Source organism: Xyrauchen texanus, chromosome 9 (assembly GCF_025860055.1).
Source record: "Xyrauchen texanus isolate HMW12.3.18 chromosome 9, RBS_HiC_50CHRs, whole genome shotgun sequence".
NCBI lineage: Eukaryota > Metazoa > Chordata > Actinopteri > Cypriniformes > Catostomidae > Xyrauchen > Xyrauchen texanus.
In genome coordinates, this window is record NC_068284.1 from 30,117,581 (window position 1) to 30,135,798 (window position 18,218).

General features: G+C 37.8%; 2 protein-coding genes across 4 annotated transcripts; both read right to left on the minus strand.

Moving 5' to 3' along the window:
* Positions 1 to 324: 324 nt before the first annotated feature.
* On the minus strand, positions 325 to 9,386 carry LOC127649282 (protein lifeguard 2-like). 3 transcript variants are annotated; one of them, XM_052134321.1, is made up of 13 exons: positions 9,319 to 9,386; positions 7,108 to 7,272; positions 6,770 to 6,903; positions 6,581 to 6,645; positions 6,418 to 6,471; positions 6,273 to 6,323; positions 6,061 to 6,100; positions 3,506 to 3,553; positions 3,350 to 3,411; positions 1,992 to 2,079; positions 1,809 to 1,904; positions 633 to 686; positions 325 to 543 (listed from the first exon to the last, which is right to left on the minus strand). In XM_052134321.1, exons 2-13 carry the CDS (start codon positions 7,262 to 7,264, stop codon positions 397 to 399), a joined length of 996 nt encoding a protein of 331 aa, XP_051990281.1. In that variant the 5' UTR covers positions 7,265 to 7,272; positions 9,319 to 9,386; the 3' UTR covers positions 325 to 396. The 3 variants fall into 3 exon arrangements, with proteins under 3 accessions (XP_051990281.1, XP_051990283.1, XP_051990282.1); XM_052134323.1 differs by lacking the exons at positions 3,350 to 3,411; positions 3,506 to 3,553 and adding exons at positions 5,867 to 5,904; positions 7,350 to 7,461 and having other exon boundaries at positions 9,319 to 9,340; XM_052134322.1 differs by lacking the exon at positions 9,319 to 9,386 and adding an exon at positions 9,170 to 9,190.
* Positions 9,387 to 9,884: 498 nt separating this feature from the next.
* Positions 9,885 to 18,114, minus strand: LOC127649090 (ATP-binding cassette sub-family F member 2). The gene is made up of 15 exons (XM_052134017.1): positions 18,014 to 18,114; positions 16,907 to 17,086; positions 16,451 to 16,663; positions 14,903 to 15,085; positions 14,445 to 14,616; positions 14,106 to 14,201; positions 13,659 to 13,761; positions 13,447 to 13,542; positions 12,051 to 12,170; positions 11,818 to 11,907; positions 11,618 to 11,728; positions 11,463 to 11,525; positions 10,914 to 11,042; positions 10,598 to 10,801; positions 9,885 to 10,400 (listed from the first exon to the last, which is right to left on the minus strand). Exons 2-15 carry the CDS (start codon positions 17,046 to 17,048, stop codon positions 10,293 to 10,295), a joined length of 1,830 nt encoding a protein of 609 aa, XP_051989977.1. The 5' UTR covers positions 17,049 to 17,086; positions 18,014 to 18,114; the 3' UTR covers positions 9,885 to 10,292.
* Between the last annotated feature and the right edge of the window lie 104 nt (positions 18,115 to 18,218).

Genomic DNA, 18,218 nt, shown 5'->3' on the forward strand with positions numbered 1-18,218 from the left:
AAACCTTGGAGTAACTGAGAAGCGCGTGTGTGTATATATATATCAGTGATGCAAACTCATGACCATTGAAAAATGTGAGAAAGTCACAGCATGTATAATTTCTGTTGATTTATTGTTGCATTTAAAGCTTTCTGTTGTATTTTCAAGTGTTTAAGCTTAATGCAACCCTTTTAAGGGATTTTATTAAGGAGAAAAAAAAAGTCACCAAACGTGGGCAAATTTGCTTCAGGAAAGGTGACTAGCTGAATGGTGTGTAGTTTGCATCCTATATATATATATATATATATATATATATATATATATATATATATATATATAATTTTTATATATTATTATGTGTGATAGAGGACAAAGCCTGAACTCAAGCCCGGTTTTAAAGGGCTCTACACAAACACCTCACTCACGGCTCCCAAAGAGCTGAAGAAAAAAGAGGAATATGTAGACAACATCCATGTAGAGGCAGATCGCTCCGAACACATGCTCCTCAGGATTCAGAGAGTACCGCCGGTTACCAATCAACAGCTGCATATCAAATGCCAAAAACTAAAGAATGACAAAAAGTACATAAACATGTCAACATCTCATAAAAATAACATGTATTTATTATACTTTGTGTTGTTAAGGGTACTCACCAGAGTGAAAACCAGAGCACCAAATCCAGCATAAGCAGTATGCAACCAGGGTATCTAAAATCACAGACATAGGGAGATGTTAGAATGACACTATGTTATGTAAATTTAAAGACCTCATGAAATCAGCATTAAAGGGACAGTTCACCCAAAAGTTTAATTCTCTCATCAATTACACACCCTCATGCCATCCCAGATAAAAATGGCTTTCTTCTGCAGAACACAAACAGAAAGTTTTACAAGAATATTTCAGCTCTGTTGATCCATTCAATGCAAGTTAATGGGTGCTAAATGAAATGATCCATCCCTCACTCCCTCATTGTCGTCCTGCCTCTTAGGGCCATCCTTCAGCCATGCTCACGATGGGAGTTGGGCAGGAGAAGAGGCACATAATTAATAAGCTTTGTTGGGGTGACGTTTGAGGAGGCTCACCTGAATTGTGTGGCACATAAAGGCAGTGTAAAAGTAATCCATAAGACTACAGAAAAAAGGACTTAAATATTTATCTGTTTCTCATCCAAACTTATCATATTGCTTCTGAAGACATGGATTTAACCAATGGAGTCATATGGATTACTTTTATGCTGGATTTATCTGCTTTTTGGAGCTTCACATTTTTAGTACCCATTAATTTGCATTGTGAGCACCTACAGATCTGAAATATTCTCCTAAAAAAATATTCTCTTGGTTTGTGTTCAGCAGAAGAAAGTAAGTCATACACATTTGGGATGGCATGAGAGTGAGTAAATGATGAGAGAATTTTGATTTTTGGGTGAACCATCCCTTTAAAATTTTGCAACTTTTTGTAAATATGTTAACTTTAAGAAACATTGACTTTTCTCAGATTAAGTCTTTTCTCTTTACAAAAATGATTGATGACTCCTCTTACACTACTCAGGGTTTTTGTCCAATCAGATGCTCTCTAGAATGATAAATTCCTTCACTCTAATACCACCTGCAATTGCCTAGCAAGTAGCAAATCATGGCTGTGACATAACAAAAACCCTATTAGCTTTAACAAAAAAAGAAAACGGCACAAATCCTTCTATATGTCCCACCCAAATTTCCTATTTCAACAGTAAATGCATAAACACAAGAAAAAAAAAACTGAGTCTTTAAGTGATTATATCACAGCATAAAAGTGATGCTCTGTATTTTTGGAGTTTGCAAGCAGCTTACATATCCAAACGGTGCGGTGAAGAAAAGCAGAAGCCCGGTGATCATCAGCACCATCATGAGCGAGAAAAGTAATCCATGACAGGTAGTGAAGTCAATCTGAATCACAGAAGACAATGCTCTAGCAAATTAACCATAAATTAACTATTTGAAGAAAGCCGTTTAGGATACACAAAATGAGCTCACCCTGGACTGGAAACAGAACAGTGTGATGGCCAAGCACACCAGTGCTGTGATGCCCAGACACAACATTACCACTTTGGTATTATGGTAGCTGTAGATAGAGAGAGAGATAATGAGAAAACTAAAAAACAATGTGATGCATACGACTTATAGACAGATCCAGAAAAGCTTCTACTTGCATACGGTAACTGGTAGTGCTTTTAGAGGTATCTTGCTATAATGTCGCTAATTTTTTTAAAATAATATATTATAGGTAAAATGTAGGTGTTTTTGGGGACCATTGTAAAATAAATCCATGCAAACAAAAATTCTAAGCAAACATCTCAATTAAATTTATCCTAAATGACCATGTACAAGGGTACTAGTGGGTACTAGTTAAGAGAAGATGTACACAATAGCTGCTTTTCCAACTTCAGGCCGAACAGTTCTTGATGCGAAACGGTTCTTGTTCCGTGCTGATCCAGGCCAGTTGGCATGGTTAGGGTTTCATTTTTCCACTGTGGTGCTTGAACACACGTAACAAGTACATCAGTTGGAGATGGCGTGAAAGGAAAACGTTGGAAAGAGTACGATTGGAGGATGATCGCATATTCCAGTTATGGACTGCTTTTTCTCCTGATTTTTTACTCTGCAAAAGCACAGGAAAGACATGGCCCATGTCCCAAAAAAGGAAAGAAAAGAGAAAAAGGCAAGACGTTTACCATCATTTGGTGAGGGTTTGTGTATGCCATAGGACTAGGGCGGTCATGATTATGAAAACTACAAATAACTGCGATTACGATGATTAAGTGTCTGTTTTAGGACTTCCACGATAATGCAGATTATTGTCATAAATTAACATGCTTTTATAGTATATGTATATGTGCTTCATATACCTTAAGAATTCAATGATTTATATTTAACTTATTTCCATTAAGGCTTTAAAAACTTTACATTATATTTTAAATAACAAAATACTTAAAATACACCGATCAACCACAACATTAAAACCACCTGCCTAATATTGTGTAGGTCATGCTGCCAAAGAATAGTATTCTCGAATAACCGTGATTAGACGATTATTTAATAAGCAGGACAGGCCTACACCGGACACAAACACACAGAAAGTTAAAAGTTCCCAGACTAGATAAAAAGGGCATTTATTGACAAAATATTATACGAATAATATAATTATTTATTATATGAGTTTTAATAAGCTAGCTAGCAAGACCAAATCTACCTCCCTGACGAAAATGGCGAAAAGAAAAAATAATATCATCACAAAATCATGAAGAAACACCAAACATACACTAATTTTTTATAAAATGTTATCAACCTCACCATAGTGAACTTTGATAGTTATATAAAAATAAATGAGTTACCTTGGCATATCATGATTCCCCAGGTACTTAGTCATTCCACCAGCATGGTTGAGCACGATTAGCTAACCGTGCAGAGAAATCCAGGTTGAGAACGGTTTGTAATCATGCCATGCTGAATCGTGCTCAAGTAGAAATGCTACTGAAACCGTTCCTCACCGTGCTCAGAATCGTTCGGCCCAATGGTGGAAAAGTGGCTCTTGTTTCCTAATTTGATGGATTGACCATAGTTACATTAATGGTTAAACAACTTCTTTTATCAGGTTTGAAAAGGGATAATTCATATTCATTCAAATAATAATTAATTAAATAAATTAATTTAAGGTGCACTCAGTAATTTTTTGATGTCAAAATATGGCTTACACTGACACCTAGTGGTCTGGATGCTGCATCAATAAAACACAGTAAGTTTTAGTTTCCAATGCCATTGTAGAAATGTACTATGCATAGTAAATCAGGATTAATTTAATCCATAAATGAAAGTGCTCAATAACAGGGCAGTTACTGAGATCAAGCCAGAAGTATTCAGCTTTTGCAAAGTTTGCTGCTTCAGTATTTGTAGATAATTTTTTCACATGTTTCTATGGTACACTGGAAAACAATGATACACATTTAATACGTTTTAAAGGCTTTTATTGGCAGAAACATTCAATATATGAAAGAGTCAATATTTACCATGTTGACCCTTGTTTTTCATAACCTGTGGGGTGGCTGTGGCTCAGGTGGTAGTGCGGGTCGGCCACTAATCGCAGAGTTGGCGGTTCGATTCCAGGCCCACATGCCAAAGTGTCCTTGGGCAAGACACTGAACCCCAAATTGCTCCCAATGGCAGGCTAGCACCTTGCATGGCAACTCTGCTGTCATTGGTGTGTGAATGTGTGTGTGAATGGGTGAATGAGACGCAGTTTAAAGTGCTTTGAATACCGCTACGGTTAAAAAGGTGCTACATAAGTGCAAAAAAAAAAAAAAAAAACCTCTGCAATTCACTCTGGCATGCTGGATATCAGCTTCTGGGCCAAATCCTGACTGATGCCGATCTATTCTTGCCTTATTAGTGCTCGGAGTTTATCACAATTTGTGGCCTTCTGCTTGTCGATTCGCCTTTTAAGGATTGACCACAGGTTCTCAATGGGATTACGATCCGGGGAGTTCCCAGGCCACAGATCCAAAATTTCAATGTAATGATCTCCGAGCCACTTCATTATTACTCTTGCCTTGTGACATGGTGCTCCATCATGCTGGAAAATGCACGGATTATCACCAAATTGCTCCTTGAACGTTGGGAGAAGTTGCTTTTGTAGGACGTTTTGATACCATTCTTTATTCATGGCAGTGTTTTTGGGCAGAATTGTGAGAGAGCCCACTCCCTTGGATGAAAAGAAACCCCACACACGGATGGTCTCAGGATGCTTCACTGTTGACACGACACAGGAATCATGGTAGCGTTCACCTATTCTTCTCCGGACTATTGATTTTCCAGATGTCCCAAACAGTCGGAAGGGGGCTTTATCAGAGAAAATAACTTTAAACCAGTCTTATGCTGTCCAATTATTGTACTTCTTTGCAGCCCTTCTTGACACCAGGCCATTGTCCAAAAGTCTTCGCCTCACTGTGCGTGCAGTGGCACTCACACCAACCTGCTGCCAATATTGAGCAAGCTCTGAACTAGTGGTGACACGATTCCATAGCTGACTCCTCAGGAGGAGACGGTTCTTGGCACTTGCTGGACACTCTGGGACGTCCTGAAGCCTTCTTCACAGCAGCTGAACCTCTCTCCTTGAAGTTCTTTATGATCCGGTAAATGGTTCTTTCAGGTGCAATATTCTTTGCAGCAATTTCCTTGCATGTGAGGCTATTTTGATCCAAAGCGATGATGGCTGCACATCTTCCTTTAGAGGTAACCATTGCAAACAAGAACACAATGATTGGAAGCACTTCTTCCCTCCTTTTATAGCAATCTGTCTGCTCTTATAATCCAATCAGAATGAAATTATGTTAGCTCATTTTGTGCCAGGTCCAAAAAACTGTTAAATTTGGGTTTTTGTGATAAAGTTTTTTGGCCAATGAAGCTTTTTGCAATTATTTAAAATTCATCTGATTGCTCTGCACAATAATCTAGAAACAATGTGAATCAACACCACAACATCTGAAGCAGAAAACTTTGCAAAACACAAAATTTATGTCACGGCCAATACTTTTGGCCACGGCTGTAGAATAAGAGCTTTCATAAGATTACTAATATGACTGAACTCTTCATCTCACATGAGTGGTCATGATTTTATACATATGTTTCAAAATAAGCATTCTTTAAAATATAACTTTTTAAATGAGGGAACAAAATTACTGAGTGCACCTTTAATATCATCAAGTCAATCGATCTTAATAATATAAACATTATTATTACTTAAATATTACAGCATTTTATTATTTACAAAAAAATATTGTCCCTAATAATGTTTTCATCTAGAACAGTGCAGCATTATGTTTCTGTGTAAAAGTGAATGAAACTGTTTTTTTTACCTGGCAAGCATGCCTGCCATGTAAGACATTGCAAGCGTCTAAGAATAAAGAAAGAATATTCACCCTGTTTCTTATCTATAAATATAAAATGCACATTGAAATATGTATATTATAAAGTGCAATCTGGCTGTTACATTTACTGTCATTTAACTTGAGAATTTATGACATAATTAAGTAGCATTACTGGTACTTACAAAAATGCCAAGGAGGATCATGTTGGTAGGGTATCTTCGTCTGTAGATAAAAGAAACAACAAATAGCATTTACACAAATAAATAAAAACTAAATACACAGTATGAATGGCTATCAAAGAACCACACAGCTCCTGAAATCATTTTCTATTTAATCTATTACTTGTAAATATGTCATAAATAGGAGAAATTTCTAAACAAATGTTTATGGTTACCGTGCATTTGTGCTGCATACAAGCATCAGGTATGTTCCCATGAAAGTCATGCTGTACAAAACATACCAGTGTCATTCACAAGCCAATGAAACAGTTGACAAGAAAACTACCCAACTGATAAAAATGAATTGTAGTGATTACTTACTATGAGGTAAGATAGAAAATCCGATTGTATTGTACAAACTTCCGGACTGGCTCACTGCACAAGTGAAAGACAGGACATTAATTCTGGGGTTGTAATAAAACAAAAAGGGTTAATTTCCCTTCTTGCCATTATTGCATTGCCATGATGTGTATGTACCACCTACCAAAATGTAAAGAGTGACACTACACCAAATGTGACCATGAGCTGAACCATGAGGATACAGAAGACCTGAAAGTAAAATTTATGTTTTAAATTTAGGCTATTTGGCCATTTCACCAATTGTTATGTTTATTTTATTTATAGTGTTGCTTTGTGTTTATAGAAGTATAAAAAATGCTTGAGAGCTTCTCACCTTCCTTATGAACATGCGGCGGACATTCTTGTCCTCCCAGTTGGTTCCATTGAGGCCATCAAAGCTGCTATTGGAACTCGGATCAGAGAAGGGTGAAGACATGTCGGTAGCATAAGCGTTGGAATATCCTGGACCTTAAAGAATAGACCGCATGAGAAATTGCACTAGAAACATGTTCAAAAAGAGAAGAAAGACTTTAAAAATACTTAAATATGATAAAAGACTATATTTTGACAACAGTAAGACAAACCAGCTGCAGTTAAAATGTTCTGAGAGACAATTACAAAGAGTTAACTTGTCTATATCTACATTTTTCATAGCAATATAATGTCACTCACTAGGGCCAGGATGCACAAAAGCCCAGCTGGGGTGCATGGGCATGGTTGGTGGTGGCATTGGAGGTGGCTGGGTGGCATAACTGAAGTTACTAGATCCTTGTTCTTTATCTCCTGCTATAGCTTCAGCATAGCTGGGTGGGGCAGCTGGCAGACTCATGGTCTACTCTAAAAGAAAGAAACATTAAATATTCTTTTGGGTTCGTTGTTCAAGCCCAAAAGTGTTTTCAAGCGAGGGTGATCACCAAACAAGATCACGCAGCCTTAAAGCCCAGTGCACCCCCGGACAGTCAAGGGCCCCCTGGTAGTCAAGGGCCCAAGGGAATTGGCCCCATTGGCCTGGTTGGTAATCTGTCCCTGACAGTGAAGCACAAACAATGTAAGTGAATGGGGCAATCCGTAATCGTTTAAGGAATATTCTGGGTTCAACTTAAGCTCCATTGACAGCATTTGTGGCACAAAGTGGATTACCACAAAAATTAATTTGGACTTTTCTTTAAAAAAATCGAAGTTACAGCGAGGCACTTACAATGGAAGTGAATGGGGTCAATATTTGGAGGGTTTAAAGGCAGAAATCTGAAGATTATAATTGTATAAAAACAATTACATTCATTATTTGGTTAACACTCATGTAGTATTTGAACTGTGAAGTTTCTTAAAAAAAAATTTTTAAAAAGGTTTTTTGACATTACATCGTCATGGCAACAAAGTTGTAAGATGGGCTATAACTTTAACACAAACAAGGTTAATAAATGATTTTATCACACTAAATTCATGTTTACACACATATTATGTTTTGTGGCCATACTTTAGAAATAGTGAGTATTTTAACATTTACGGATTGGCCCCCATTCACTTTCATTGTAAGTGCCTCACTGGAACCCAATTTTTTGCTCTCTTTTTTTAAGGAAAGATTATGCTACACATCCCGTCGATTGATCTTACCTTGTAATGAACCCCGAATATCCCTTTAAGCGTCAACAATGACACTTTCATATATTTTTTAGAGGACAATTCTTAATTCATACCAAATTCACTGAGATTTCTACTTTGAACCATTTCAAGATTAAAAATTGCAGAAAGCTCCTCATCTATCATTGGTTGGCCAAGCATAGTTACCGTACGTTCATACCAGAGGCGGCGAGAGCGTCAAATCGACCGGAAGTCGTTCATTTTCAATGACAGCCAGCGTCTCTCGGCGGCGAGAAGCAGCTTGGGCGTCAGATGGAGGAAGTTCAAGTGCAGTCAACATTATGGTAATGAGCTGTGACGCGGTTCGGCGGCAACCTATTGGAATATAGAAGTGCTCCGCTATAGCGAAGTCGAGAACACAACCGTGTAAACTTTGGTTCCCACCAAACATTCGTTCCGAAGATAAAATGGAGAAACGAATTATTGCCGTGACGGGTTTCCCTGTAATATATGACCAAGACCACAGTTATTACAAATGTATTTTATTTTGATAACAAACAACTGTAATTTTAATTACTTTCTGCCATCGATCGATTTCTTATTTTCACATTTTAAAGAGTTCATGAGTATATACGCTACTTGTGATCGGTCGGCAAAAAATGGTCGACATGTCTGGATGTTTAAATTGCGGCCCCCTTTAAATATAGTTCACAAAACAAAGCATTCTGAACAAACGTTGCCGCCTATTTCAACTACGTCAGAGCGTCCACGAGCGTCGAAGGCAGGGCAGCCAGAGCGAATTTGGCCGCTCTCGCCGCTTCTGGTGTGAACGTACAGTTAATCTTTATGGCTTGCCTATTCTTAGTACGATAAGTTTATTACTATAAAGCATATTTACCCTTAACGTTTATGACGTTGTCGTGCATTTTATAAACACGGTATTGTCACAAGTGTTCTGCAATTTAGCATTGTCCTGGCTCGTGACTGCAGAGCTGGCAAACGCACAACATATTCAAACATCTCCTACTCTAAACTATGAATGTAAAAGAATGGAGTAACACGGTTATGCTTAATTTAATATCAACGACAGTATCATTCCAACAGGACTAATTTATATAATGACAGCACTTAGCTTAGCTAGCACATAGATTACCGTTGTCAAGTCCATTCTCTCGTGCTGGAGTACATAAATGAATTATAATACGTAATAAAAAAGGCATTTTTAGAACCAAAACATTTTACTCCGCATTTTACTAATGCCAAAACATTTTACTAATTATAGCGAGCTATGTTTTAACTCACCTTAATGGAACGGCTAACGTGACAAAGGTGCAAGTAAAAACGATAAACTCGACCGTGCAGTGACGTACATCCTGTGTTTACGGAAATGACAAACCTACAGCATAGAGTAGAAGGTGTACAGCGATTAAACTAAACCGCTGCAGCTTAAATGTTAACTTTGGTGGCTCTAACCAACATGTACTAGTTTATTACTCGTGTCCTGCAAAACATGGTTTAGTGTATATTAAATTTAAAAGGTTAAGGATAGATGTATAATACCCTTATGTTGAAGTAAATGCTAGTAATTCCAAAGGTTTCAAGTATAACAGATTTCACCCCTTCAAGTATGTCAATATCTACTTACAAACCTACTTTATCATTGTCAATTTTGTTTTTACACATCTGCAAATGAAAACGTTTCTAAACATTAGCTGTCAACAATTAATCTGAACAGTTATAATTATTCTGTCAAGAACACACTGAAATGAACCGTTAGTTTCTTGGTTCTGTAAGAGCAAACAGAGAAAGCTCTGTTCAAGATGATCTTGAAGGCAAAGAAAAAGCACAGGCCATATCAATAAATGCAACCTTTAATTAGACATCTCATTTTTGCAAATACAGCTTTAAACAATGATAAAATAACAACTTCAAGAGCCCTTGAAGTTAACTATTTTATATTTCCACCTTTTTCCTACAGATCTGACCAGTCTCAAAACAGGAGGGTTCTAATAATAAAAATATGAAGTGCACAACCATGAATTTAATAGGTTTTTTCAAAAGTAAAATCTAAATACTGTAATGCATATTAACAAAGAAAACAAGTCAGTTGTCTCCAGTGGCAACCCCAAAAAAGGACTCAAGTGTAAAAGGTGGTACTGAAACAAAGGAAGTGCTTTGACTGCAGTCTAACCAACATGCAATGAATGTCCTGGAGAGCAAGACTTGTATCAGCAGAGATGTTGCAATTTGTGTGTTTTGGAGGCTATGGCTATAGGTCATGCATCTTTGTCAATCTTAGATTTCAGATGTTCCTTGTAGGCCAGAATGTCCCTATTCCATTTTGTGATGGTCTGCTTTTCACAAACCCAGATCTCCTGAGCAACCTACAGGGACACAAACCAACAATTAAACAATCAACAAGTAAACTGCATAAGTCTGACAGAGATGCTGTTCATTAGGAACTCCGGTAAATTAATTGTATAGAAAATAAAAACCCTATTACTCAAGTTATCTTCAGAAAAACAATAAAAAAAATAATTAGTACTAGATGAGTTACAAAAACTAAAAAGCTTTACAGTACCTGCTGAATAAGCCTGAAGTCGTGGCTAACCAACATCATTCCACCTTCAAAGTCGTTGATTGCATCAGCCAGAGCATCAATGGTTTCAATGTCAAGGTGATTGGTCGGCTCATCGAGAAAGAGCATGTGGGGATGCTGCCAGGCCAGCCAGGCAAAGCAGACACGGCACTTCTGTCCATCAGATAGATTTCTAATGGGGCTCACCTAGTTTAAGAGATCAAGTCAACATGACATGCAAATTCATCCAAGCAATCACAAGACATGCAATAAGCAATGTCAAAAAATAAATACATTTCAAACTCTGAAAAGAACCCACCTGCTGTTTGCCTGTGAGACCATAGCGACCAATGATTTTCCTCATCTCCTCCTTCTCCTTTATCTCAGGGTAACACTTCATCATGTACTCCAAAGGAGAAAGATCAAGCTCCAATTGCTCGGTTAGATGCTACCGAAAAAAAGAAAAAAAAAAAAATCCATAAAAATATCCACACAAGTTAATCATACGGAGCACGTTATTAGAATGCAATTATCTAACCAGCCATTCATGTGGCAGCAGTGCAGTGCATAAAATCACGTAGATACGGGTCAGGAGCTTCAGTTAATGATCACATCAACCCTTAGAATGTAGAAAAAATGTAATCTCTGCTTTTGACTGTGGCATGATTGTTGGTGCCACGGTAAAATGCTAAATTTCTTTTTCAAATCAAGTCTTTAAAACTGGACTTCCCAATTGCTAAATGCAAGTTAAATGATTAAATCAAAACATTTCCTAACATAGTTTTAATTTAGTTAAAGTTTTTACTATAATAATAGTGTAGCTACTTTGTAAAAAAAAAAAATGGAATAATCCATATAAAATGGATACCTGATGATATCTGCCAATCTTCACATGGGAGTGTTTTCTAATCATACCATCGCAGGGCAAGACCTGAGAGGAGAGATAATTATATTGCATTTCACAAAACATGTGAATTCATATTCATACAAAAGTGCTGTAATTACAGAGGTAAAATGGCTTACATCTCCAGTAAGTAGCTTCAGCAAAGTAGTCTTTCCAGCCCCATTGGGCCCTACAAGGGCCACCCGAGTATCCAAGTCAATTCCAAACTCCAGGTTTTTATAAATAATAGGCTTTAAAAAAGAAAAAGAAACCCAACATCATTCCAGGAGAGGATGATACATACAAGTGCATAAAAGGTAGTTGGGGAGGTTGTTCATACCGTGTCATCCGAATACCTGAAGCTGACATGCTGAACCATAATGACAGGAGGGGGGATCTTCCCACAGGGAGGAAAATAAAATGACAGGGTCTAAAAGAGAAACAAAAAAATGGTTAGGGAGTCATTTCACTAGACTAAAATGTATTGCACAATATTTAAAAAGGGGCAAGATTATGCAACCAGAAACATTTCACTATGGTGGTTCTTTAACAACAAAATGCCATCCTGCTTACCTTGTCATTCACAACACGCTCAGTAAGACCTGAGGCAACCATCTTCTGTAGAGTCTTCTCTTTGCTCTGAGCTTGTCTGGCCAGCTTAGCAGAGCCATGACCAAACCTAGCAATGTAGTTCTAAGGATCAAAAAGGCATACATTAGATAAGGGGTAAGCCCCCTGCAGGCACCCACCCCACCGGCAACATTTTCAGACTGCACCACCACCTCACCCCATTTTGTGTTTTGCAGATTTATATACTCACTATATAAGCACTTTATTAGGAACACTATGGTCCTAATCAAGGGCCCGACATCACCATCTGCTTTTGAAGCCCATCTGCCTTATGGTTCGACATGTGCATTCTGAGATGCTATTCTGCTCACTACAATTGCAGAGTGGTTATCGGAGTTACCGTAGCCTTTGTTAGTTCAAACCAGTCTGGCCATTTTGTTCTCAACAAGGCGTTTCTGTCCTCAGAACTGCTGCTTACTGGATGTTTTTTTGTTTTTAACACCATACAGAGTAAACTCTAGAAACTGTTGTGCGCGAAAAGCCCAGGAGATCATCTGTTACAGAAATACTCAAACCAGCCCATTTGGCACCAACAATCATGCCAAAGACAAACGACCAAGATCAAAATTTCCCCCCATTCTGATGGTTGATGTGCACATTAACTGAGGCTCCTGACCCATATCTGCATATTTACATGCATTGCACTGCTGCCACATGATTGGCTTATTGGATAATTGAATTAATAAGTAGGTGTTCCTAATAAAGTGCTCAGTGAGTGTAGACACATAATAATGTTGTGTGTGTATAATTAATAATATATATATAAAAAATAAAAGCCAAAAAATATATATTTTGCACTAAAAACAGCAGTACATAATGGACAATTATTGGAAGTTTTATCAGGTATTGTCCACTACTGTTATATTCTCAAAATGCATCATGTTTCAGGCATTGGAGCAAATAAAAAATGACGACCAATAACCATAAATTCAGTCCGACACACATTCGGCAATGCGTCAAATACATTGATTAACGGCTAAACATTTCTATTAATGATTTGAAACTGTATTTTACATATTGCTTTTAAATACATGTTTGTCCTTATGAAAATGCGATAACTTAACCTTTTTTTTTGTTTAGCATCCACTTTTGGATAAACTCACATGACATTCCAGCATAGAGATTAATGCCAACGTGACTGGTACATGGGTGCGCTCTGAGAGCTAGTGTCTACAAAGCCATTCTTTTTTTATAATGCGTTTTATTGTATTTATTTTACTTATATATAATTCTCTGCACCATCCCCAGTTAGAAACCCAAGGCATTAGAACATTTATTAATAAGTCATATGCAGAGGAGTTAGGAAAATTTTAGGAGATGAGGTTTAGCAAATTCTCACCTTCATATGCGCTATCTGGTCCTGTTCCCAGTTAAACCGTTTCATCTGATTCTCTTCGAGTTCCTCTCTGGTCTTCACATATTGGTCATAATTACCCTGTACAAGACAAAAAGGATAAGTAAAAAAAAATTTTGGGGAAATAAAACAGCATATTTGACATTGTTAGGTAACAGCCGTAAATTATCTAAAGGTGATATAATTGGACCCTTTACCGTGTAATATTTCAGCTTGCGCTGGTGCAGGTGAATAATGTTGGTACAAACACCATTGAGGAAGTCCTGTGAATGGGATATTAAAACCAAAATACGTTTGAACCTGTGAGGAGGAAAGAGAAAACAAAGAAACCAGTGTGAGGAAAACTTTAATCATAAACGTGCCACAATATCCTAGCAGAACATGGTAACTGGAATAATGACTGATAAAACAGGGTGCTTAAACAGTCAAGAATAACTGCATCTGGGTAGTGCCAATGGATCAGATAAACGCTTCGGTCTAGTTTTTGTCAAAGCTCTTATCCGTAAACAGAGCAACCTGCTTGACGGAAGAGCTACAATTCGGCCTTTTGTTAACATCATGTCATCAGCAACAGCCCACATAAAACAGGAATATTTTTTGCATGCGTTTGGTGACAGTCTTATTTTTTAAACAAAGAAGCTTACTGGCTGAGCTCTTCCTCCAGCCACACACACGCATCCAAGTCCAGGTGGTTTGTTGGCTCATCCAACAGTAACATGAATGGCTTGAGGAACAGTGCCCTAAAGTAAAAGAAAATTTGTGAGTGATTGATTTCATAGACTCCTGTGATTGTTTAAAGATATGCAAATTAAAATGCCCACATTGCCAAAGAGCTACAGGGATCAGAAAAAACGCTTCAGACAGTTTTTGTCATTGCACAGTTACACAAAGGCAACTGTGCTATCATTCGGCCTTTTGTTACATCATCTCCCAGCAGTTCTGAACTTAACAGGGGGTCGCAATCAAGAGGTTTAAAGGCTTACCGAGCAAGAGCAACACGCATCCTCCAGCCACCACTGAAGTCTTTGAGTTTCTTCTTCTGCATGGCAGCAGTGAATCCAAGACCGTGGAGGATCCGTGAGGCCCGCATTTCTGCTTTATCAGCATCCAGCTCTTCCAAACGCTCATACAACTCCATCAGCTTCTCACATTCAGCTAAAGGGGGAAAAATAATATAAAACAACAATCAGACCAGTCTTGGATATCACGTATCTTACAACACATACCCTATCATATCTTTGTTCCTCATCCATGAGATTCCTTAACTGTACAGCATTAAGGAGCCTTCTCAAAATGAGATCTTCAATATTCCACGCCTAGGAAAGGAAGCTGCTACAAATGGAGCAGTTCCTATGAAAACGTGGTGAGCACCTTACAGGCCTAACCTATTAAAATATGCAGCAATGCATGTCCAGATGTGATCAATGTTATTGTAACTCACCGTCTTCGTGCGCTAGTCTTTCTGCCTCTTTCTCCAGCTTGATCCTCTCCTCATCTACCTCCATCACACACTGCAGAGCAGTCTTCTCACTGGGTGCCATCTCACGGGTCAGGTGGTAAATATCAATGTGCTCTGGAATGGGTACCTCCCTGTGGCCAATCGCTGACAACAGCATGGATTTGCCTGAACAAAATTTGAAACAGAGACCATTCTTGTTTACCAGGGAATGTGTCATTTTTTGAAAATGGGTAATCGATGTGTAGTAACAAATGTGTATGACATGTTCGTACAATTTATATTGTTTTATTAACAAATGCAACATAACCAATACCAGTTTCAAAATTAACTAACTTAAACTTGTTTCTGTAACTTTCCATCGCAACCTGCAGCAGAATTGCACTGCAAGGATTCCCGCAATGTACTTTAGCGCATACATGCAGACATGAGGGACAGTGGTCAATATTTTAAAGTGGTTTGTATAAATGGATATAGTTTATAGTGCATGTTCTTTTCCCTTTTCTCACTGTGCTGCCAGTTAAATGTTAAATTTCTTCCACTGCGTGTTGATATGATGTATGGCTCCATCCTATGACACACGGCTGGGCGATATTACGTTATACATTGCGGTGACGATATAAAGTGGCAGTCAATAGAGATTTTGTTATATAGTGTAAATATATTGCGACATGTAAATATCCATGAGCACAGTGCTGGCTTATCTATCAGGGAGTATGGGCTTCACGTGAGAGAGAATTTAAGAAACACCTAAAGGGTTTTTATGGCATTACACAATTTCTGCAGCCTCTCAAGCAAAATCAATTACATTTATTTCACGTATGCCACTTCATAAGTGCTTAATATGCTTTTAGTCTGAAACGCTCATCCGCGTTTCGTGTGCGTGTCACATGCAATATCTCGAGCGCTGCTTTGTTTGTGTTTACATAATTTTGGATATTTTATGCAAGTTTATTTTCATTGGATTTCTTTTTTATTTATGCATTATTATTTTTTGTTGCATTGCTTTGGATAGATCTTTAGTTTCTTGACGAAAGTTAATAATAATATTGGTCAACAACATATCAGACTGAAATGAAACAAACTGTGAAATTTAGTATTAAGTTAAGAACGGTTAAAAACCAAGTTGAGTGTTTTGCTTAGTTTTTACTTAGACTATAGTCAAGTTCCAAATAAAAGTAGTATTTGGAAGCATTTAATTCACTGACCAAATAATCCAAAAACAGACAATACAAAACGGTTAATATAGTAATAAAATTGTATTGATTTATCTATGAAAATCATCGATTTTGGTCATGTTGCCCACAACTACTATGACGTTAGGTATCCGGGCTGTTCCATGCACACTCTACAAAGACCTGTAAGAACGCCACGTTTTCTGGGAGAAACATTGGCAAGTTAAACTGCTTTCCTTTAATCCCTAAATGGTGGAAGGAAAATTACTTTCTCGATTGCATGACCTTTCAAAACACCACTTTCAGCAAAAACCCTTGAATAAATGCATGCAAACAGGGTCATTTTAAGGGATATTACCGGTTCCATTGAGCCCTATGAGGCCATAGCGACGGCCAGAGTTGAGCTCCAAACTAGTATCACTGAGTAGCTCCTGTCCATGAAAGGTAAGAGACAAGCTGCTGATGTGCACATCAGTGCTGTTGGGATGAGATGCCAGCACGCCAGTTACTGCTCGTGCCTCCATTTTCTTCAACTCTAACTCATCCAGCTCCTTTGTCAAACTAGTGACCCCTGTAATTAAGACAAAAAGGACAATTCAAATGGATCTGATGTTCTTAAGAAAAAGGACTAGAACCACATTGGGAAAAAAAAATATACCAACTTTTTTTATTATTATAATAAAATAAAAACAATTTGAAACACCATGAACTAGAGCCATTATGCAATTGCCAAAAATTGGAGGTAAATTTTTTTTTTTTTTAGAGCAAGTCAAAAAACAAGACTGGATTAGAGAATCTATCGGTTTCTTCATACCATTGAACTCAGCAGCTCCATTCTCCTGCTCCTCAGGTTTGTCTCCATCTTCGTTTATGTCCTCTGGTTTCTTGGTGCGTTGACGAGCTTTGGCTGCCTCTTTTTTCTTCGCTGCCTTCTTTTTCGCCAAATCAGACGGCATTTTAACTGGATCCCAGGAACAGAACAACCCTTGAAAATCTGATGGAGAGAGACACCAATTATATTTGCTGTTTACAAATCACCAATAATTGTATACTCAAATGTATTGCTATCGGTATAGTTAAGAGCTGGTACCCGATGTCACTTTAGTTCAAGATTATTCCGAGAAAATGTAATCGTCATCGTATGTGTAAAAGAATTATGGGCTGCAACAACCATCAAAGAACATAATGTTCCTAAACATACAAACATATTCTATTAACACTCGATTCGTCTAAATCATTCAAGTGCTGAGCATGGGGTTATATTATGCTCTGGTATTAAAATACTAAGCTGTAGGCACCGGAGGACAGATGATCGGCTCACGTGTAGTACAATCAGGCAGTACTTTTCCCTGACGCAATGTAGCTGATTAACGGCAATGCACGAAACGATACCGGCATAAAAAAAAATATATATATATATATTCCACGGCAGTTCCCACAAATATATTGTAATATGTTTGGGAAATAAATGAATGTACGAAATTATATGATATGTTATATAATTATATGTTCAACAATCAAGCAAATAATGTGGATCGGTTTACTCTAAAGGCCCAACCAATGTGCCACTTCATTAGCCATGCTAACTCTTGCCATATAACACCAATTCATCCCACGTTGCTAGTAAATAGTGCCACCTAGAAACAGAACAGCAGCTCGCGTTGTAATATTTCATTAGACCACCAATTTTAGAACATAAAAGTGATACGAACCACTAAACATTGTTAAATAAATTGAGCGCGTGGTTGTCTCATTGTGTCCCCACGAGCTAGCTGGCAAAGCTAGCTTGATCACCCAAAAGGCCTCTAAACGATACAGCTATATTTGTAACTGAATTGAGAATATTCTTCTTGACAAAATCACTGGAATAATAAAAAATGAGCCGAAAGACAACGTTTGTGGGATTTTACCGGTGTCTTACCTAAATTCTCTTCCTGATTAGTGATGGAGCGCTAGCAGCAGAGAAGCGGTCTCATGCTCGCGCTACAAGCGGTCTGAGACTCGTGTGTCACCAATACCGGCTCACCAACCAATCATATGTAGAAACGTAATGATACCCCACCTACTTGTTTGCATATTCAACGAATTACTTTTTTCCAGGGCGTTTTGTTTCGCTGTTACGACAC